The sequence below is a fragment of the Staurois parvus genome, unplaced genomic scaffold, assembly GCF_062004578.1.
Source record: "Staurois parvus isolate SC_StPar_1 unplaced genomic scaffold, SC_StPar_1.0 ptg003577l, whole genome shotgun sequence".
Taxonomy (NCBI): domain Eukaryota; kingdom Metazoa; phylum Chordata; class Amphibia; order Anura; family Ranidae; genus Staurois; species Staurois parvus.
In genome coordinates, this window is record NW_028321373.1 from 40,342 (window position 1) to 64,365 (window position 24,024).

General features: G+C 43.2%; 1 protein-coding gene across 1 annotated transcript; it reads right to left on the reverse strand.

The window, feature by feature from the left end:
* Positions 1-6,196: 6,196 nt before the first annotated feature.
* LOC149427688 (interferon-induced very large GTPase 1-like) lies at positions 6,197-13,704 on the reverse strand. Its single transcript, XM_089667770.1, has 2 exons — positions 13,398-13,704; positions 6,197-11,395 (listed from the first exon to the last, which is right to left on the reverse strand). The coding sequence occupies exons 1-2, from the start codon at positions 13,687-13,689 to the stop codon at positions 6,675-6,677; spliced, it is 5,013 nt and encodes a 1,670-aa protein (XP_089523896.1). The 5' UTR covers positions 13,690-13,704; the 3' UTR covers positions 6,197-6,674.
* Between the last annotated feature and the right edge of the window lie 10,320 nt (positions 13,705-24,024).

A 24,024-nucleotide genomic window follows, 5' to 3' on the forward strand; every position in this document is an offset into this window, starting at 1 on the left:
CGCCATTAGTATAAAAAAAAAACTAAAAATCCCAGTATCTTTCCCGCCATTTGTAGACACTAGAACTTTCACGTAAACCAATTAATTTACACGTATTGTTTTTTTTTTAGCAAAGACATGTCACAGAATGCATTTTGGCAGAAATTTATGACTAAATTTTATTTTGCATTTTTTTTTTACTGGACATGTTTTATAGCAAAAAGTCCAAAATATTGGTTTTTTTTTCCTCAAAATTGTCAGCCTTTTTTTTTATAGCGCAAAAAATAAAAACCGCACAGGCGATCAAATACCACCGAAAGAAAGCTCAATTTGTGGGGAAAAAAAGAATGTAAATTTCATTTATGTACCGTATTGCATGACCGCGCAATTGTCCGTTAAACTAGCTCAGCGCTGTATAGCAAAACAATGGCGTAAATTGCAGTATTTATACCATAGTTTGTAGACGCTATAACTTCCACACAAAGCAATCAATTTACACTTATTGGGATTTTTTTTTACCAAAAACATGGAGCAGAATACATTTTGGCCTAAATTTATAACCAACTTTGAGTTTACTATATATTTTTTTTAGCTGAAAGTAAAAAATATTGTTTTTCTTCAAAATATTTGGCATTTTTTTGTTTATAGCGTGAAAAATAAAAAGCGCACAGGTGATCAAATTACACCAAAAGAAAGCTCTATTTGTGTGAAAAAAAGGACGTAAATTTCGTTTGGGTGCAGCGTTGAATGACCGCGCAATTATCAGTTGAATCAGTGCAGCGCCGAGTAGTAAAAAGAGGCGTGGTCATTAAGGGGGGTAAATCCTCAGGAGGGCAAGTGGTTAAAAGAATATGACTGACACCCATGACTTGAATTATCATTACTAATACGTACTTTGCATAGAGTTGAATGTATTCCTTACAGTTCACTATTTGTAAAACGTAACATTGATTGCACAAGATAAATGTAAATTAGGTAACAAGTTCACTTAAACTTACTGTGTAGCAAATTTATATTGGTTGAAGCCATTGTATCTATTTCTTGTTATATATGATTTTTGTTTTATATTTTCATAAATATTTTTATATAAATTACTCAAAATATGATTTAAACAGATTTGATTGTGTATCAGTTAGAAATTATTCTGAAATCACAACTACAATGCTTCATTCTAATAGTCCCATTTATAAGGAAATCTTTGTCTTAAGACCCAACTCCAACCAAAACATTTTTTGTTGCTTTGTGTATTGCAGTAATAGACTTTACCCACTTGCCCTGCAGAGGTTCCCCCCTCCTCCCTTCCTGACCAGGCCATTTTCCCCCCTTCCTGACCAGGCCATTTTTTGCGATACGGAGTTGCGTTATTTTAACTGACAATTGCGCGGTCATGCAACACTGCACCCAAATGAAATTTACGTCTTTTTTTCCCCACGTATTGAGCTTTCTTTCAGTGGTATTTGATTGCCTGTGCATTTTTTTTATTTAAAAAAACAACAATTTTGAGAAAAAAACAATATTTTTGACTTTTTGCTATTAAACATGTCCAGTAAAAAAATTGAAAATATCAAATTTCATCATAAATTTCAGCTAAAATGTATTCTGCTCCGTGTCTTTGTTAAAAAAAATCCCAATACGTGTAAATTAATTGGTTTACATGAAAGTTCTAGTGTCTATAAATGGCGGTATATATTGGGATTATTTATTATTTTTACTAGTAATGGCGGCGATCAGCGACTTATAGCGGGACTGCGGCGGGCATTCTGACACTGGGGGGAACTGACTTGATGTCACTGACATTCCCAGTGACACCAATACAGTGATCAGTGCTAAAGAAAAGCACTGACACTGTACTAATGTCACTGGGCAGGAAGGGGTTAACATCTGGGGCCATCAAAGGGTTAACTGTGTGCTGTTTTACTGTGTGCTGTGTGTGCTTCACTGTAAGCACACTGCTATGCATAGCCATCCAAAGCAGTGTGCAGGAGTTGACAGGGAGGAGAACTATTTTGTTTACAAACAGTTCTCCCCACCCCATCAGACATACTCGGCAATCATCGGGTGCCAGTGAGTGATCACCGGCCGGGACCCAGTGATTGACAGCTGTGGCCGCAAATGGTGGCACGGGTAGGGCACGCACGCCCCCTACCCGGAGATACAAAATCACGTATATATATATAGGTGTACCTCGGTTTACGAGCACCTCGGTTAACGTAATTTTCGGTTTACGAATAAAAATCCATTAAAGAAAATGCCTCGGTTTACAAATGTTTTTCGTAATGCGAAGTGTATGTCGGTGCCGATTTTTAAATGTAATTACCGGCTTTTTTTTTCTTCACTATAGCTCAGAGAATTAGCTGTCACTTTCCCCAGAGCTAAAGGAAACTTTCTTCTTTTTGCTGGGGGAAAGTGACAGCTAATTCTCTGAGCTATAGTGAAGAAAAAAAAAAGCCGGTAATTACATTTAAAAACCAACACTGACCTATAGTGACTTTTTTTTTACTTTTTTCTGACCTCCGGAACAGATTAATTGGTTTTCAATGCATTCCTATGGGAAACCGTATTTCGGTTTACGAATTTTTCACAATACGAAACATCCCAGGGAACGCATTAAGTTCGTAAAGCGAGGTACACCTGTATATGCTTTTGCACACACATGCCACCCTGTAGCAGTATTTCTGCTATAGGGCAGACGGAAAGCTGTTTAACCATTTGCCGCTCGCCCTATAGTCAAATGGCGGCTGGCAAATGTCATCAGCGTTCCGGGTGGACGTCATAGGGCGTCCTCCCGCACATGCGCAGATTGTGCTCCTGCAGAGCCTTGCAGCGGCGCGATCTGTCACTGGCCGTGTACCTTGGGCACGGCCAATGACAGATCTGAGTATTGGCCCCCATTGCCGGTACCATGTGACCTGCTGTGACCAATCACAGCAGGTCACATGACAGTTGTATACAATGGATAGCTTCACTCATGCCATCCATTGTATACTAGTGCCTAGCTGTGAATGGTCACAGCTAATCACATGCACATGTCATGTGATTAGCTGTGGCCAAATCACAGCTAAGCACAAAAAAAAAAAAAATCCCTGAATGAATCGATGTCATTCAGGTAAATGCTTGCTTATAGCAAAGTAATTCTTTGCTATAAGCAAATTGTGTAAGAAAAAAAAAAATACTGATCACTTCCCCAAAGTAGTACAATGTTACTATGGTAACATTGTACTACTTTGGTCATAGTGAAATATGAAAAAGAATCTTTAAAAAAATTTAAAAAATGTAATAAAAAATATATATATATTTTTTTTTTCATACTCTTACCAGTCAGTGTCCCTGATCACCACCATGCCAGTTATATGATGACGCTGTACTGCACTGGTGACAGTATGTAAAAAAAAATAGTGAAACTAATTTTTTAAATTTTTTCATTTTCTGAAAAATTATGACAAAAAAAATACAACTTCGAAAAACTCGCCATTCCTCTTATGAAGTACGTCGGACTGTCTACTTTGCAAAAAGGGTCATTTGGGGGATATCTGTACTGTCCTGACATTTGGGGGATATCTGTACTGTCCTGACATTTGGGGGATATCTGTACCGTCCTGACATTTGGGGGATGTCTGTACTGTCCTGACATTTGGGGGGATATCTGTACTGTCCTGACATTTGGGGGATATCTGTACCGTCCTGACATTTGGGGGATATCTGTACTGTCCTGACATTTGGGGGGATATCTGTACTGTTCTGACATTTGGGGGATATCTGTACTGTCCTGACATTTGGGGGGATATCTGTACTGTTCTGACATTTGGGGGATATCTGTACTGTTCTGACATTTGGGGGATATCTGTACTGTTCTGACATTCTTGGACCTCAGGAAATTAGATTGGCTGTCAGTACTTCAGGATTGATCAATATTCAGATCTATACCATAGTTTGTGAACTCTATAACTTTCCTACAAACTAAAAAATACATCCTAATATGGGTTATTTTCACCAAAGACATGTAGCAGAATACATCTCGGCCTAAATTTATGAAGAACAATTATTTATTTGCAAACTTTTATAACAGAAACAAAGAAAAACGTGTGTTTTTTTCAAAATTTTTAGTCTTTTTTTTTGTTAATTTAGCAAAAAATAAAACCCCCAGCGGTGATTAAATACCACCAAAAGAAAGCTCTAGTTGTGTGAAGAAAATGATAAAATGTTAGTTTGGGTACAATGTATGACCGCGCAATTCTCAGTCAAAGTGTGAGAGCGCTGAAACCTGAAAACTAGCCTGGGCAGGAAGGGGTAAAATCGCCCGGTATTGAATTGGTTAATCTGTGTAAAAATGTTATTAGTATATGTTCTCATTAGGAAAGTGTATCCCCACTTCCTGCCCCAGAAAGAGTGGGAGTCAGAGGGACAGAAGGTACATCTGGTAAATAAGTATACCACTTTGTTAGTAGGGAATTAGCCCCTGTGCACTTAAAAAGAGGCTCACCATTGGATCCTAGAAATGACTAAAGTTCTCATGTGGGGCAGGAAGTCTGAACTCCAATGGAGCAGGGTATGCAGTAAAGGGAGATGATAGCTGCTTTTGTTCTGCATATAAAGATATCCATTGAATGTGAATGTTTGTAGTCCACTCATCCATTTTACCAATGGAGTAGGTCCTCAAACATCTTAAGGAAAAAAATTTGGGAGGAGGTGTAGAATGGCTACCATTTCAAGAGTATAAAATAGGATTCTAGGATAGATCACTGTAACTGGGACAGATTGCCTTCAACCACTTGCTGATTGCACTGGGAGGGCATCTTTTGACATCTTCCTAGAATCCAGCTCTCCTGCGCACCCTTTATCACAGTAGGAGGTAAATGACCAATCACAGTGTCCATTTACCATGGGATCAGCTGTGTCTAATCACAGCTGATCACAGGGTAAACAGACTTGCCAGTTATCAGCAGTCTTTTCCTCACTCGCTTTCACAGCACGAGGACAGGAAAGCTGGTAAACGGCAATTCTGACAGGGCACATTTACACTGATTATCAGTACCTTAAACACCAGTGCCCTGATTATAAGTGCAGCCTTTCAGTGCTGCCCTTCAGTGCCTATCATTGCTGCCTATCAGTGCCAACCATCAGTGCCAATCAGTGCCCATCAGTGTCACCCATCAGTACCCTAAATATCAACGCCCTGATTATCAGTGCAGCATCATCAGTGCAACCTATCAGTGCCCATCTGTGCAGCCTTTCAGTGCCGCCTATCAGTGCTCATCATTGCTGCCTATCAGTGCAGCCTCATCAGTACCGGCTCATTAGTGCCACCTCATCAGTGCCCATCAGTGCATCCTATCAGTGCCCATCTGTGCCATCTCATCAGTGCAGCCTATCAGTACACATCAGTGAAGAAGAAAAACTATTTATTTGCAAAAAAAGTTTTTGTTTTTTTTAATTTTGGGGCTTTTTTTGTTTGTTTAGCAAAAACGAAAAACCCGAGTGTTGACCAAATAGCTCTGTCTCAAAAAATGATAAAAATTTCATTTGGGTACAGTGTTGCATGACCACTTAATTGTCATTCAAAGTGCGACAGCACTGAAAGCTGAAAATTGGCCTGGGCAGGAAGGGGGTGAATGGGTCCAGTAGACAAGTGGTTAATAGTTTCCCAACAGTGGTAGAGGGTGCTTGAATGAAGATCTAGCGTGGGTAAATATCAGCAGAGTATCAAAAAGTAGAAGGTAGTAGTTGTAAGCATTAAAAAGTACAAGGTAGTAGTTGTAAGCATTCAAGAGAGTCAATTATTACACCAGGCTAGGCAATCCTCTGTGGCACATGTAATAGGTGGACAGTTTGTTCACTGCTTGATGACTGTTTGTAAAATTATCATAGTTTATTTTGAACACCAGCTTAATGCTGTCAAGAATTTGATTTTTTTTCCCAGTCTTTTGGACGTCTTACAGTGGCCAATAGGCACCATGGGGTTTATTTACAAAATTATTAGAGTGCAAAATCTGGTGCAACTCTGCACAGAAACCAATCAGCTTCCAGGTTTTATTGCCAAAGCCTAATTGAACAAGCTGACGTTAGAAGCTGATTGGCTCCCATGCAGAGCTGCGCCAGATTCTGAGTGCTCTGGCAGAGATGATTCTGTCCTGCAGTATGACATAATAAGGGGTCTAAAGTTTTGCAGTGAGTGTTGAGGAGCACCTGGCAGAAATGTACAAATGTTCATGACACTTCATTCATTTTTTAGTCCAAGTTTTTATTGCTATACCGTATAACGACAAGGCAATGTGTTTTGTGGGATCCCCTTCCCCCTTCTTTAGGGCCATGAATATGATTGGACTAGCAGTGAGATACCTGAAATGAGGTTTCATCAGAACTGTTGGATCAGTTATCTTGCAAACTCAAGGGGTCTGTTAGATGTGAACGTTTTGTAGTTTGCTCCTCAATATTCATAATAATGTTAAACAGGCTGTTACTGCATGAGAATAAAATACAGTTCATAGATAGGTCTCAGCAGTCAAGGCAGAGTCCTTTTTGGTTCAACACCAGTGGTATAGGATGCTTATATGAAGATCTAGGCTCGTTAAGCAAAACGTCTAAGTATAAAAAGTAGATGTAGGCTTCTATGCAAGTTGAAGAATCAGTTTTGATACATGTAGTTGGTGGACAGCCTTTCTACTGCTTTACCAGCGGTTGTTTATAACATCGGGATGTTAGTCCATGTTGAACACTTGCACTAAGTTGTTAAGAGCTTGAATTTCTGTGATTTTCTCCCATTCTTCTGGAATTTTGGCTGGTTTTGCTTTGTATTCATCTGCAAACTGCTGATTAAATTGTACGAATATAAATTTCCAGTAATCTGAACACTCAATGCTGGGGTCAGGCTGAATGGCCCAGTCTGGATAATATGTACGATACTCTGTGTATGGATGATATTTCCCTTCTGTGTCTGAACTGCTAAAGCTGTTTTTGGATATAACAAGCGTGGAACAGATGTCTGTTAATAAAGTATCATCACTTTGCCATCTATTATTTCCCAATCCTGTTGATCTGTGGATAGATGCAAAATGATGCTTATGTTCTCCACCTCCAGCTTCACAAGGAACTTTACAGAATGGACACTGTTTGCCACAACCAATCACCTTCTTGAGCAGTTCATCCTGAGGCTTCAGAGTCACTTTGGAAAGTATAGATTGTATATCCAGAGATCCCAGTTCTGTTAGGATTTGTTGCTCTATCTCTGTGAGGGAATGTTGAATGTCAGATGAAAACTGCTCAACTGCAGTCGTGTTATGGAATTTGATCACTTTCATCTCATTCTGTGATATTACCAGTTCCTTTTGTAACATTTCACAAACTTTTTCTAAAAATGATGATATAGTAGGCATTTCTATACATGCTTTCTCTTTAAGCACATTTTCCATTTCTATCATTATGGAGGAGAGAAGATTTTTGCATAAATTCTTCAACGTTGTTGAGTTCTTATACATTTCAGAGATGTAACTTAGTATCCATGATTCTGAAAATTTCTCATATGAACGAATGTATTCTACGTATTTCTGGAAAGACATTTCTTCCAATAGCTTTTCGAGCATCTTACACTGAAAAAAGCTTCTGCTACTGAATATGATATTTTCAGAACTATGTAAAATGTCATCCACAATTTTTTGCCCAAGATGTTTGAAGACGTAGTCAGTAATTGCTGGTTTTAGACATCGTGCACAGAATTGTCTGGCTCTGTTATGGCTTTCACCTTTCTCTTGAAATATACTGAGGAAAGCTGACAAGTATTGAGGTTTCAGGCTTTCCAGACAAAATGTTGGGTCATTATTTTTGATAAATGCATCATGCAGTTGCTGAAACCTTTGAGCCGCATTTCCAAGAGTGATCAGTTTGATATCTAGCTCCAGTTCTCTTGAAACATGAAGATTGGTAGTACTTTGAAGTTTTTCATTGATCTTGTACAGTAATTCTTGGCTGTAGGTGTTATCGTAATCTTCAGAAGTATCAGCTTTTTCTTTAACATATTTGTCGCACATATCTATTAGAGAGACAGCAAAATTCTCTACTCTTTCAAATGTTTGACTTTGAATGCCCAATTTGTCCTTGACTCGATCCCACCAAGAGTGATCAATGTACTTTTCATCCATTTTAAACGTTTGTTGACCATAATCTTGTAGACTGGTTATGCCCTTTAATTTTTCATGTACAGCAGATCCCCTACTGCTCAGGTCATGTCTTAGTTGTTGTAAAATTAATTGATCAACATTGTGCCTTTCTAATTTTTCCATCCTCAGATCTCTCAATGTCCTCTTCCACATTGACTCGAATTCTTGTTCTACTTTCTTAGGACTTGGCTTGGATTTTTTCTTTTTACCGGTTTCTAAGAGACAACTTATTTTTTTTTCTATTAAAATTTGATATTGACTCTGGATGTTCTGGATCTCAAACTTCCCTTTCTGGATAGAAACTGCCTTGCTACATTTGTTCAGAGCATTTCTTTCAAGTTCTCGCCGTAGGAACTGTACACTTACTCTGAAATCTTCCCGATAACGTTCTATAAGATGAACATTTCCAGACTTACTGTCAAAATATTTATCTAGCAAATGAAGCATTTTGTTTTCCTCCTCAAAAACCAGCTGGTGAAGTTCTCTCTTGTACTCCTCACAAGTTTGAATCTCCAGACTCTCAGCCGACTGATTTTTTATATTATTTTCTGTGCGGGTGACAAAGTTGCAGACTTTTTTGCAAAATTCCCATTCCCAAAGGGAAAACTGCATAGACAGATTATTATAAGCATCAGCTACCAGACTGTTCTTAAAACTGAAGATGAATTTTTCATGTTTTACTCCTGTCCACAAGCTTTCTATCCATGTAATAAACTCATTTATGCTGCAAGCTGCATTTTGGGTTCTCATGAACTCAAATAAATACTTCTTCAGCTTTTGGACATTTTCACTGTAACCAGAGTTTACTGGAGCCATTGGAGGGACCCCTTGCCAAAGACTAGGAATGTACCAACTGTGTTTCTCCAGATCATAGTCTATCACATCACTAAAAGATGTGATTCCATCTTGCTTCTCCATTTTTGCAGCCACTTTCGTCATTTCATCCAGCTGTTCCAGAAGTTTCTTCCTGTCTCTCATGTTCTTTTCATGGGCAGATACATCACTGACATTTTGGTGTACAAACTGGCAGTTTGGTTTCTTCCCTACTTTCTTCATCCGAAGAAAAGCATGGATCACAATCTGTAAAATATCTTTCATTTCTGTTGAGTTTTCCATGGCCATATTAATGATAGTTATATCACTTAACCCAACTACTAGTGTGGCCAGCTCATTGTCATGTTCATGACTGTCCTCTAATGAGGCCAACTCTGGAGCTTTCAGTCCCTCAGTGTCAATCACTATAATGAATTTACAGCCTAATTGTCCTTCAAAATCCTCTTTCACCTTTAGGAGAGTCATGAAAGCTCCTCTAGTACATCGTCCACTAGCCACTGGGAACTGCAGACCAAACATGGTGTTCAGAAGGGTGGATTTCCCCGTACTCTGCACTCCCAGCACAGTTATTACTCTTATTTTACTTTTCATTTCTGTCTTCAAGCTTAGTTCAGTCAAGACATCAGTTATCCACTTCATGGGGATGTTTGAGGCATCTCCATCTATGAGTTCCAGAGGAAACCCATCCAAGAGAAGGTCAGCAGCAATTTTTGGAAGTCCCGTAAACTGCGCTCTCTCTGCTGGAATAATTTCTTCTTTAACCATAGAACATTCAGCCTCATAAAACTGCCCTAACTCACGGATGAAATGTTCAATTCCTAAAGAGCTGTCAGATATTTTTTGATCAACCTGTTTGAGTTCCGCAGGATTATTTGACTTGCTTTTGCATTTCTCTTTGTATTCCACTTGTAAGGCAGAAAGATGCTTCCTAGCTATGCTATCCAGTTCTAATTTCATCCACTTCAAAAAATATTGTTTCTCCACCTGAGACAAATGAGTGACTGCAGTAACAAAGAGCATTATAGGATTGGGTAAATCATGCTCATGTTGTTTTTTGTGCAGTGCAATACGTTTCTGTTCCAGTTCATTTTTATATTGTTGGGCATTTTTATTACCTTGGTTTGTCATTCTGCAAAGTTCTTTTTCTACTTTGGACAGCTGTTTCCACAGATCCCCCTGTAGTTTTAGCATTTCTCTTTTATACCCTTCCACATCTCCTATTGTGGAAGTAATAACACATGCACATGCTCTTGCTTTTTGACATTCAGGAAAGTTCTCATCCACATCTATCTGGAGCCCATGTGTTTGCTTTTTCATACTCTCTAATGATGGATGTTGGTTGTCTTTCTGTATTATGTTTTCAAGTATGCTGTGTATCTTTCCCACAAATGCAGCATCATTTAGATTGCTCCTTTTGACTATCAGTTGGTTTCTATTAACATTTAATCTTTCCATTAGGTGTTTCAAAAAATTCTGTGTTTCTTGGTTTATCTTTTTGCCAGGCCCTGGGGTAACAATGAAATAAAATTCAGTGTCAGTGTTATTACAGGTGGACAACAGTCTGACTTGGGTCTCACAAATGTCCTCAACAAATATGAAGACAGCTGATGAAACTCGAGTCAGAAATGTGAACTGGTTCCAGCTGGACTCCAGGTTTCCACGTAGGTTGGTCACTAAGATAGGTTCTGGAAAAACATCAGAATTATCACAAGGAAAATACCAGGAAATTTCAACTAGCCCATCAGATATTTTTCTCTTAATGTTCCCACCTTCCATATCATGGGATATGAAGAAGTTATGTTGTTGTTGGGCTGGATTAAGAATCTGGTTCAGGGTTTTAGATTTGGATAATTTATTTTCCCCTAATCTAACAAATGAGAAAATAGGCATTGGGATATTCACCACATTTTCCTCTCTGAACCCTTTACTGTCCAACAATGAATGAGGTCTCCACTTCTTTACAATGCCCCTCATTGCCCACAGCAAGAAGGTACAGTGTGACCCATCACCAACTGGGGGAAGCAGCATAGGAACTGCAAACTGACACATAGACATTTTGGTTACAATCTCTTGCTGTAGAAAACTGTCTGAACAATGCAAGAGAACACAAAGGGCATCCAAAGGGTGGATAGTACTTGAAATATCATGCTCAACTTTAAGCATATCAAACATATCATCATCACCATCATCATCACCATCATTATTTAATTCTTGACTAGTAGGATCTTTTTTCAGCTGGGTGTTTCGTGAGGACCTGTTCAAAGCCATGAGGTTTCTCAAGAAATGCCATGGAATTTCATTAATATTTTCTAGTTCAACTTCATTCAGATTTTCCGATCCAATGCTCAGGACATCAGTTAAGGTCACTCTGGACGTCAAGTGATTTTTCATATCCAGCTGTTCTACAAGTTCTTGAAATCTGCTTTTTTTGTCTATGAGAAAAAAGTTCAAAAAATGAGCTTTGAAATCAGCCTTATGAATACTGTCTCTGAACCTAAGACAAGATATTGAAATAGAGATATATATTAGGCTTCATCTATAAGTGCTATGTCTTCTAATCTAGAATTTCAGTATTCCAGGCCACTGCTTTTATAAACATTAATTACAGACACTTCATTCTCCCTTGTACAGAATTCTCCATAAAATAAATCAAATATCCAACAGGGACAGTGAAAATCCCTCATAATAGCCACCGTAGATGTGTAGATCAGGGAATTTAGCATTGAGGTCACCAATAATGTCCCTGAGAGATTCAAGAAACTGCTGTTTGGGACTTTGGTTGTGATATGCCTTAAAGCCCACCTCCAGGAAACTTGAAAGTTCTGCATTGAAGTGGGGCTGTGCCCACAATGCAAGTGTAAACTGCTTGTTTAAGCTTGGGGGCTTGTAAAATAGATTTACTTTTCCAATCCTCTTCTTCTCCACCATGCTCCAGCGATCCAAGGTCCTGATGTCACCAAGACGAATGCAGGGTTCGGAGATTGGAGGATCAGGTAAGTAAATGGGCTTTTACTTTCCCATAGACCTAAACAAGCAGCTAACTCTTGCAGTGTGGAGTTGGACTTTAAACTGTATGTAATTTGTTTCTTGGATTGAGTAAATGTGATGAAGGGTTGGAACCCGGGGAGGACTGACCATTCGAGCACTTGGGCACTGCCCGAGGGCCTGGGGTCAGTAGGAGGCCCCATTAAATGCCCCTGGTACCTTTTTTATAGGCTTTTTTGGGTGTACTTTGAGTGTAGGCAAGGACACAGGCCCCATGATCCCCCATTGCCCGGGGGCCCAATGAGTTGTCAGTCTGCCCCTGGTAGGAACCCTTCACATGTTGTCTGTGTCTGCATGGGAGAGCTTCGCCCTCTATTTGTCCTACTATCAGCAAGATAGAAAATGATTGGAACGCTAACATCTTAGAACAGTTGTCACCAGAACAGCTGGTAAATGGAAAGCTTCCAATAGGGAAAACTGTTGCAGTGACAACTGTTTGTAGAGATTTATTTTCACTTCCTGCTGTATCTTTGGGAGAGTTAGGGAAGAAAAATCTCCTAATTGAGACACAGAGAACAAAAGATAAACTGATTGGGATTTCAACACTTCCTTACTTTGTTCAAACAAAAATTAATAAGGTTTTGCTTTTGATAGCAGTATAAAGGTTCCACCCAGGGCCAGGACAAAGGGTGAGCAGGAGGGGAAGCAGCCCTGGGTTCAACAGAGCAAGAGGGCAAAGAATAAATGAAGGGCGGTACACCCATTCTACAACATGCATTAGCAGTGGGAGAGGGGGCGCAGTTCCAAATCCTTGCCCTGGGCGCTGGATGAGCCTGTCCTGGTACTGGTTCCACCACATTGTCTTTGACCTGGTAAACAGCTGAGTTCGTTTTCTAAAGACGTGAAACCACCAGATATTATTTCCGGCAATCCGCTAAGGAGTTAGTGACCCGCTTGTTGAAATTTGGACGTGCATTTACATAAAATAGAATTACAAATTCTAACATAAGTTTTTTTTTTAACAAAGTGCTGTTGTTAATAAAGTGAAATTTGTTTAAATTTTACTACAATTCCATTTTTATTTGCTGGTTAAGTGAAAAAAAATAATTCTTGTGAGCTGATCACATCCTGTGCTCTCTTCCTCTGCTGAGTGTATAAAATAACATTGTTCTCAGCTATCTATGCAGATTAGACTCTCATGTTATATATAAGAGAGGTAGGTGCTCTGAAGTTCAGAAACACATAAAGCTCATCCACTTGGTGAATGAGCATTATCACCCTAGAGCAGGAAATGTGTTACTTGCACAATCACGAGTTGAAAAACAAGGGAAAAAAGCCTGGAAAAAAAGAAAACGAATGCATTCACCACAATTATGGAGTTACAGTATATGCTGCAATATACACGTTTTTTGTTTTTTGGGTTTAAAAACATTTAAAACATTTTCTTACCTTCTTGATTGAAGAGAGGCAAACTGGACAATTCAGGGAACCTGATAATCATACTCTGCAGATGATCCAGAAATGTTCTTGAAGCTGACTCTCCCTTCTGAAGTATAATATCTATCATCTTCTCACTTTTGACAGGAAGATCCTCATCATAGAGGGCCAAAAATTCTTCCAACGACAGAAGATCGAGTGAGTCCAGCACATCATACAAATCATGCACATTCTTTTCAAAAATTTCTATTAATTTTTCTTTCAAATTCCTTATAGCTTGTGAGGCTTCCTCAGTAGAAGACATGTTGTCCTATTTTCAAAGTCTGAAAGTAAAGGAGAACACATAAAACTGCAATAAATATTTTGTAAACCATTAAATATATTATTTAAAAATGAGTGTCCAGATATAGACTGAGCCCATATTTAGTCTGAGTTTTACATGTTCAGCATTTGGGCAAAATAAATGAGGCGTTCGGCACCCCACCAAGCTGAACATCTGGCTGCAGTGGACGTCACCATGTAAATCCTACCTGAACATGAGTATTACAACCACTGCTAGGTGTGACAGCTTCCCACTCAAGCTGGTTATTAGGGAGTCCCAGGAACTAGTGAAACATTCCCTCCTGGCCATTCAGCTGTCAGATAGGAGTCCTGGCTGGGGCTGAATGTAAACAAAGGGGCGGGGCTTGTGGTTGACTTCACCCATCAAATATGACCATGGCTATATTTGGTCAATGACATCAGCAAATATCCGTAAGGCCTTGCTGCCCGGAATCCGCATCTGTTAGCTGAATAGCCAGGCAAGGATGTGACACTAGTTACTAGGAAGCTGGTGGCCTGAGAGGGAAACTGTCCCTCTCAGGCTACCAGCCACCATATAAACCCCAGGACCCCACATTCACTGTATTCGCTCTCCTTGGACCCTGCATTCACTATATCTGCTCTCCACAGACCCTGCATTCACTATATCTGCTCTCCACAGACCCTGCATTCACTATATCCGCTCTCCCCGGACCCCACATTCACTATATCCGCTCTCCCTGGACCCCGCATTCACTATATCTGCTCTCCACAGACCCTGCATTCACTATATCCGCTCTTCCCGGACCCCACATTCACTATATCCGCTCTCCCCGGACCCCGCATTCACTATATCCGCTCTCCCCGGACCCCTCATTCACTATATCCGCTCTCCCCAGACCGCGCATTCACTATATCCGCTCTCCCCGGACCCCGCATTCACTATATCCGCTCTCCCTGGACCCTGTATTCACTATATCCGCTTTCCCCGGACCCTACATTCACTATATCCGCTCTCCCCGGACCCCGCATTCACTATATCCGCTCTCCCTGGACCCTGCATTCACTATATCCGCTCTCCCCGGACCCCGCATTCACTATATCTGGTCTCCCTGGACCCTGTATTCACTATATCCGCTTTCCCCGGACCCTGCATTCACTATATCCGCTCTCCCCGGACCCCACATTCACTATATCCGCTCTCCCCGGACCCTGCATTCACTATATCTGCTCTCCCAGGACCCCGCATTCACTATATCCGGTCTCCCTGGACCCTGCATTCACTATATCCGCTCTCCCCGGACCCTGCATTCACTATATCCGCTCTCCCTGGACCCTGCATTCACTATATCCGCTCTCCACGGACCCTGCATTCACTATATCCGCTCTCCCCGGACCCTGCATTCACTATATCTGCTCTCCCAGGACCCTGCATTCACTATATCCGCTCTTCCCGGACCCTGCATTCACTATATCCGCTCTCCCAGGACCCTGCATTCACTATATCCGCTCTCCCTGGACCCTGCATTCACTATATCCGCTCTCCCTGGACCCTGCATTCACTATATCTGCTCTCCCAGGACCCTGCATTCACTATATCCGCACTCCCCAGACCCCGCATTCACTATATCCGGTCTCCCTGGTCCCCGCATTCACTATATCCGCTCTCCCCGGACCCCGCATTTGCTATATCCGCTCTCCCCGGACCCCGCATTCACTATATCCGCTTTCCCCGGACCCCGCATTCACTATATCCGCTTTCCCTGGACCCCGCATTCACTATATCCGCTCTCCCCGGACCCCGCATTCACTATATCCGCTCTCCCCGGACCCCGCATTCACTATATCCGCTCTCCCAGGACCCCGCATTCACTATATCCGCTCTCCTCGGACCCCGCATTCACGATATCCGCTCTCCCCGGACCCTGCATTCACTATATCCGCTCTCCCCGGACCCCGCATTCACTATATCCTCTCTCCTCGGACCCCGCATTCACTATATCCGCTCTCCCCGAACCCTGCATTCACTATATCCGCTCTCCCCGGACCCCGCATTCACTATATCCGCTCTCCCCGGACCCCGCATTCACTATATCCACTCTCCCCGGACCCTGCATTCACTATATCTGCTCTTCCCGGACCCCGCATTCACTATATCCGCTCTCCCCGGACCCCGCATTCACTATATCCGCTCTCCCCGAACCCTGCATTCACTATATCCGCTCTCCCCGGACCCTACATTCACTATATCCGCTCTCCCCGGACCCCGCATTCACTAAATCCACTTTCCCCGGACCCCGCATTCACTATATCTGCTCTTCCCGGACCCTGCATTCATTATATCCGCTCTCCCCGGACCCCGCATTCACTATATCTACTCTGCTCGGACCCTGCATTCACTATATCTACTCTCCTCGGACCCCGCATTCACTATATCCTCTCTCCCCGAACCCTGCATTCACTATATCTGCTCTCTCCGGACCCCACATTCACTATATCTACTCTCCTCGGACCCCGCATTCACTATATCCGCTCTCCCCGGACCCCGCATTTACTATATCCGCTCTCCCCGGACCCTGCATTCACTATATCCACTCTCCCCGGACCCCGCATTCACTATATCCGCTCTCCCCGGACCCTGCATTCACTATATCCGCTCCCCCCAGACCCCGCATTCACTATATCTGCTTTCCCTGGACCCTGCATTCACTATATCTGGTCTCCCCGGACCCTGCATTAACTATATCCGGTCTCTCCGGACCCTGCATTCACTATATCCGCTCTCCCCGGACCCTGCATTCACTATATCCGCTCTCCCTGGACCCTGCATTCACTATATCTGCTCTCCCCGGACCCTGCATTCACTATATCCACTCTCCAAGAACCCTGCATTCACTATGTCCGCTCTCCCCGGACCCCGCATTCACTATATCCGCTCTCCCCGGATCCTGCATTCACTATATCCGGTCTCCCCGGACCCCGCATTCACTATATCCACTCTCCCCGGACCCTGCATTCACTATATCCGCTCTCCCCGGATCCTGCATTCACTATATCCACTCTCCAAGGACCTTGCATTCACTATGTCCGCTCTCCCCGGACCCCGCATTCACTATATCCACTCTCCCCGGACCCTGCATTCACTATATCCGGTCTCCCCGGACCCTGCATTCACTATATCCGGTCTCCCCGGACCCTGCATTCACTATATTTGCTCTCCCTGGACCCCGCATTCACTGTATCCACTCTCCCCGGACCCGGCATTCACTATATCTGGTCTTCCCTGACCCTGCATTCACTATATCCGCTCTCCCCGGTCCCCGCATTCACTATATCCACTCTCCCTGGACCCCGCATTCACTATATCCGCTCTCCCCGGACCCTGCATTCACTATATCCGCTCTCCCTGGACCCCGCGTTCACTATATCCGCTCTCCCCGGACCCTGCATTCACTATATCTGCTCTCCCTGGACCTCGCATTCACTATAATATGGTCTCTCACAGTACACAAACATGGAAATGCAATTATTTTAGTAAATATAAACTGCTATATACCTTTTCTCATCAGCAGTATAGAGCAGTCTTGTGACTTCTATCAGTGTCCAGCAGAGCACTGGTTAAAGCTTGTAGGAGGAGTTTTCTCTAGGTGGATGCAGAACCCCTGACCTCTGTCTGGACAGTGCTAATTGGATCTGTGCTGATCACATGCACTCTCCCAAGAAAAAAACACAATACACACTAAAAAAACGTAATACACACTAAACTGAGCATGTGCATGTGGCTACGGGTTCACTCTGTCTTATCAGGTGGACATTTGAACAAGAGGAGGGGCAGAGAAGAAAGGATCAAACTGCCTTTTTACACAATGCAGAGGATTAGCCCCTTAGGTTCCACAGTGAGTATAACAAGCATGCTTTACTGCATCTACAGACTGATTGTACTGTTGTGGGTTTAGTAACACTTTAAGTAACCTATCTTTATCCTATCACTAAATCATAATCTATTCTCTAATTCCTAAAACTGGAAATAGATGGTTCAAATCTCAGCCGGTTTAGCAGGGAACCTTTCGAGATTAGAACCATCTATCGGCAGGCTGATTGTACTCAGGTCGATCCATTGATCAACTTGGATACAACCATCGTGTTAGATTTTTAACATATGATTATAGCCAGAGGCTATAGCTGCTAGCAGTAATAACTGCGTTCTCCTGGCAGGGAGGGCTGCTCACTCCCCCAGCTGGGAACACACAAAAGCTCCACGGAAGGGACTCCCCCATCAACACATGGGTTACAGGAAAGAAAATCGCATTATCTGTGGCCTGCCTAATGCTACATGTCAACCTTTACTTGACCTTAGCTGCCAACTTTCAGCTCAACACTAATCCCTAACCCTCATAGTTATCCTCAAACCAACCTCTAACTTTACTCATAAACTCATCAAGGTCAACTACTACATTTTAACTTCATATCTTAATGCCAATCTTTAAATGTTAGCCTGTCAACTTCACTGCCTCTATAGATATTAGAGTGATAGGTCACTGATTAAAGGATAAGTTCACCTTTTGCAGGTAAAAAAATGTGCATTTATTATTTTTGTCCAGAGGAGCCTGGAAAGCATTGCACCAGGGTTCAGTAGATCGCTAATGCCATACAGGTCTCCTGCAGACCTGTCAGAATATCTGCTTGTCGTACAGAATGTATGGTATGTATGGGGTGCACAGAATGTATGGGGTGTACAGGACGTATGGAATGTGTGGGGTGTACAGGATGTACGGAATGTATGGGGTGTACAGGATGTACGGAATCTTTGGGGTGTACAGGATGTACAGAATGTATGGGGTGTACGGGATGTATGGGGTGTACGGAATGTATGGGGTGTACGTGATATACGGAATGTACAGAGTATACGGGATGTACGGGGTGTATGGGATGTACGGGGTGTATGGGATGTACGGGATGTATGGAGTCTAAGAGATGTACGGGGTGTATGGGGTGTACAGAATGTATGGGGTGTACGTGATATACGGAATGTACAGAGTATACGGGATGTACGGGGTGTATGGGATGTACGGGATGTATGGAGTCTACGAGATGTACGGGGTGTACAGAATGTATGGGGTGTACGGGATGTACAGAATGTATGTGGTCTATGGGACGTATGGGGTGTATGGGATGTACGTGATATACGGGATATACAGAATGTACGGGGTGTACAGGATGTACGGGGTGTACGGGATGTATGGGGTGTACGGGGTGTACGGAATGTATGGCGTGTACGGAATGTATGGGATGTACGGGATGTACAGAATGTACGGGGTGTATGGGATGTACGGGATATACGGAATGTATGGAATGTACAGAATGTATGGGGTGTACAGGATGTATGGAATGTATGTGGTGTAAGAAATGTATGGGGTGTATGGGATTACGTGAAATACGGGATATATGGAATGTACGGGGTGAACAGGATGTACAGGGTGTACGGGATGTATGGTGATATATGGGGTGTACGGAATGTATGGCATGTACGGGATGTACAGGATGTATGGAATGTAGGGGATGTACAGAATGTATGGAGTGAACGGGGTGTACGGGATGTACGGAATGTATGGGGTGTACACGATGTATGGGGTGTACAGGGATGTATGGGGTGTATGAGATGTACGGGATATACGGAGTGTACGGGATATATTAGGTGCACAGGGTGTACGAGATACAGGGATGTACGGGATACAGGGATATACAGGGTGTACAGAATGTTTGGGATGTACGGAATATACGGGATGTAGAGGATATACAGGATTTATGGGGTGTACGGGATGTATGGCTTGTACGGGATATACGGGATGTACGAGATGTAGGGGTGTAGGGGGCATAGGGAATGTACGGGGTGTATGGGATGTACGGGGAGTACGGGATGTATGGGGTGTACAGGGTGTATGGGATGTACGGGGTATAGGGGATGCACGGGATGTATGTGATCTACAGAATGGATGGGGTGTATGGAATGTATGGGGTGTACAGGATTTACAGGGTGTAGGGGGTGTATGAGGTGTAAGGGATGTATGGGATGTATGGGATATACGGGCAGTATGGGATGTACGGGGTGTACGAGATGTACGGGGTGTAGGGGCTGTACGGGGTGTAGGGGTGTACGGGATGTATGGGATGTATGGGATGTACAGGATGTATTGGATGTACGGGATGTATGGGGTGTACAGGATGTATGGGTGTATGGGATGTACAGGATGTATGGGATGTACGGGATGTATGGAATGTATGGGGTGTACGAGATGTATGGGGTGTATGGGATGTACGGGGTGTAGGGGATGTACGGGGTGTAGGGGATGTACGGGGTGTAGGGGTGTGTGGGATGTATGGGATGTACGGGGTGTATGGGATGTACGGGATGTATGGTGTGTACGGGATGTACGGGATGTATGGGGTGTACGGGATGTACGGGGTGTATGGGATGTACTGGATGTACGGGATGTATGGGATGTATGTGATCTACGGAATGTACATAATGGGCATTAGATCATTTGCCACTCTGGCTACAAAATGCCTGGGTTGATAGATGGTCATCTAACATAAATGGGGACATTAAATCTAATGCTGGCCATAGACGGGTCGTTTATCAAAAAACAAAAAATCGGTCGTTCTACTGCCACCAATGCTTATCAAAAACGGCCGTTTTTCGTAGAATTTCCAGCATGACCAATAAAAGAAACGAGAAGAACCGCGAAAATCGGCAGACGACATTGCCCCACTAACAGTGCGAATATCGGCTGATTATTTGTTCGGACGAAAATTCGGCCGATAAACGACCCGTCTATGGCCTGCATAACTCCTCCCCTCTGAACTTACCTACACAAGAACCATAATCCTTGCTCTGATGTTACTTTCACAATATGATACATTCATCAAAGCAAATCTATGCTATCGAAATGGGATGATATATAAAGCGAAACAATCTTTGCGCTTAGCCCTATACTGTACATAATAATGAAAGAATAGAAAAGTGAACAGCTGCTACTTCATGAATATCACAATAAATTATTTCAACACATTAAAAAAGTGCTCTGTTCACTTTAACTGGTTCCCAACCGCGCTATAGCTGAAGGATGGCTACAGCGCAGTCGTGTAATCCTGGGGCAACATCCATGGATGTCATTCCAGAACATGCCCCCCTGCGCGCCCCAAGCGGCACGCACCCGGCGCCGCCAGTGATTGCTGTGTCCTACGGACACAGCTGATCACGTGATACGGTAAGCAGCCAATCACAGCAGCCTTTTGCCATGTGATAAGTGTCCAATGATTTAGCAAATCACTGGGTAAATACAGTTGCCGGTTATCGGCTGCACTTTCCTCGTGTTGTCACAGTGTCAGGAAAGTACTGCCGAGAACCAGCAATTGTCAGTGAAGGGATCAGCACTGACGATCAGTGCCCTGATGATCAGTGCCCAGCAGTGCTGCCCACCTGTGCCACCCACCTGTGCCCTGCAGTGCCACCCACCTGTGCCACCCACCTGTGCCCCGCAGTGCCACCCAACTGTGCCCATCAGTGCCACCCACCTGTGCTTATCAGTGCCACCCACCTGTGCCCTGCAGTGCCACCCACCTGTGCTTATCAGTGCCACCCACCTGTGCCCTGCAGTGCCACCCACCTGTCCCACCCACCTGTGCCCATCAGTGCCACCCACCTGTGCCCTGCAGTGCCAACCACCTGTGCCCATCAGTGCCACCCACCTGTGCCCTGCAGTGCCACCCACCTGTGCTTATCAGTGCCACCCACCTGTGCCCATCAGTGCTGCCCATCAGGGTCATCTATCAATGCCACCTATCAGTGCCTCCTATCAGTGCCCATCAGTGCTGCCTATCCGTGCCACCTCATCAGTGCCCATCATTGCTGCCTATCTGTGTTCATCAGTGCTGCCTCATCAACGCACATCAATGATGGAGAAAAATTACCTGTTTGAAAAATGTTATAATAGAAACACAGAAAAACTTTTTTTTTGCTCTCTTCTTGATTAAATACCACCAAAAGAAAGCTCTATTTGTGTGAAAAAAATTATAAATATTTCATATGGGTACAGTGTTGCATGACCGCGCAATTGTCATTCCAGAAAGCTGGAAATTGGCCTGGACAGGAAGGGGGTATAAGTGCCCGGTAGGCGAGGGGTTAAATGTGATAGATAAATAAATAAATATGTGCAAACTGAAATTCATATATCCTCAAATTTAACTACTTCATATAAAGTACAATACTGTGCAAACTGAAATGCATAGATCACCAAATAATAATGTTTCATATAAAGTGCAATGTGATACAAATAAATATAAAAGCATATAAATCCCCAAATCCAATGTGAAGGAAAAGTGCTGCGTGCCAAATGTATCTTCCAATAAAGTGCTGCTGTCCTGAAAAGGTGCTCCTCAAAGAAACAGGCAAGCCTCTTACCGAACCAAACTGACCTCAAGCTATAGAGATCAAAGGAGTGGATAGTGTCCAAACTCCACGCTGACAGATCCAAGAAGGATGGATGACTACAGCAAACCACTGCATGTTCCCACCAGGAACCGGCTTCACCACTTCATACCGCTCTCCTCAACGGTGTATGAAAGGGTTGAAACAAGAGAAGACTTCATAGTGCAACCCTGTTCCAGATGTTTATTTAAAACTTAAGCATTGTACTTACATTCAGAGGAGTTAAAGAGAGCAATGGCAAAACATATAGACAATTAGGCCGCGTCGTCAGTCCAATGGCTCGTGCGAGGTGACGTCACAGAAAGACTCCGCCCAATGCGTTTCCTAAAAAATGGCTTCCTTTGGGATTGGAGAAATGGGATGCCCACCTAATATAATAAGAAATTGATACTGAGTAAAAATGTGCTGAACACATTGAATGATTCATGAGCTGCTTACTAGTTCATAGTCTGTGCCATCGCACATTGCACAAGAAATGTGGGGAAAACACCTTTCTGATCCCCCTTTTGTGTTTCCTCTGTAGCTGCAGCAGAAACACTATTTGCTGGGGAGGGTCAGCATAGGGAGTAGTGGGAGTGGGGTCATGATTGGCTTATCTCTGTTCTCCTCCTCTGCAGCTCCAGAACTTTTCCTCCTTCTACTATTCCCTGGTTATGAGGGTTATGATTATCTGTAATATAAACCCACCTACTGGATCAGTTCAGTAGCAAGCATTGTAGAGTTCAGGGATCACTAGTAAGGGACATAGAGTTCAGTAATGATTTCAGGGGTCAGCAGTGACACAGAGGTCAGTAGTAAGTGATAAAGAGATGTGGGTTCAAGAATAAGTGATGCAGAGTCCAGAGGTCAGTAGTAAGAGATGCAGAGTCCAGGGGTCAGTAGTAAGAGATGCAGAGTCCAGGGGTCAGTAGTAAGAGATGCAGAGTCCAGGGGTCAGTAGTAAGAGATGCAGAGTCCAGGGGTCAGTAGTAAGAGATGCAGAGTTCAGGGGTCAGTAGTAAGAGATGCAGAGTTCAGGGGTCAGTAGTAAGAGATGCAGAGTCCAGGGGTCAGTAGTAAGTGATACAGAGTTCAGGGGTCAGTAGTAAGTGATACAGAGTTCAGGGGTCAGTAGTAAGAGATGCAGAGTTCAGGGGTCAGTAGTAAGAGATGCAGAGTCCAGGGGTCAGTAGTAAGAGATGCAGAGTCCAGGGGTCAGTAGTAAGTGATACAGAGTTCAGGGGTCAGTAGTAAGTGATACAGAGTTCAGGGGTCAGTAGTAAGTGATGCAGGGTTCAGAGGTCAGTAGTAAGAGATGCAGAGTTCAGGGATCAGTAGTAAGTGATACAGAGTCCAGGGGTGGGTCAGTAGTAAGTGATGCAGAGTTCAGGGGTCAGTAGTAAGAGATGCAGAGTCCAGGGGTCAGTAGTAGGTGATGCAGAGTTCAGAGGTCAGTAGTAAGTGATATAAATTTCAGGGGTCAGTAGTAAGTGATGCAGAGTTCAGAGGTCAGTAGTAAGTGATATAAATTTCAGGGGTCAGTAGTAAGTGATGCAGAGTTCAGGGGTCAGTAGTAAGTGATACAGAGTTCAGGGGTCAGTAGTAAGAGATGCAGAGTCCAGAGGTCAGTAGTAAGTGATACAGAGTTCAGGGGTCAGTAGTGATACAGAGTTCAGGGGTCAGTAGTGATACAGAGTTCAGGGGTCAGTAGTGATACAGAGTTCAGGGGTCAGTAGTGATACAGAGTTCAGGGGTCAGTAGTAAGTGATACAGAGTTCAGGGGTCAGTAGTAAGTGATGCAGAGTCCAGAGGTCAGTGGTAAGAGATGCAGAGTCCAGGGGTCAGTAGTAAGAGATGCAGAGTCCAGGGGTC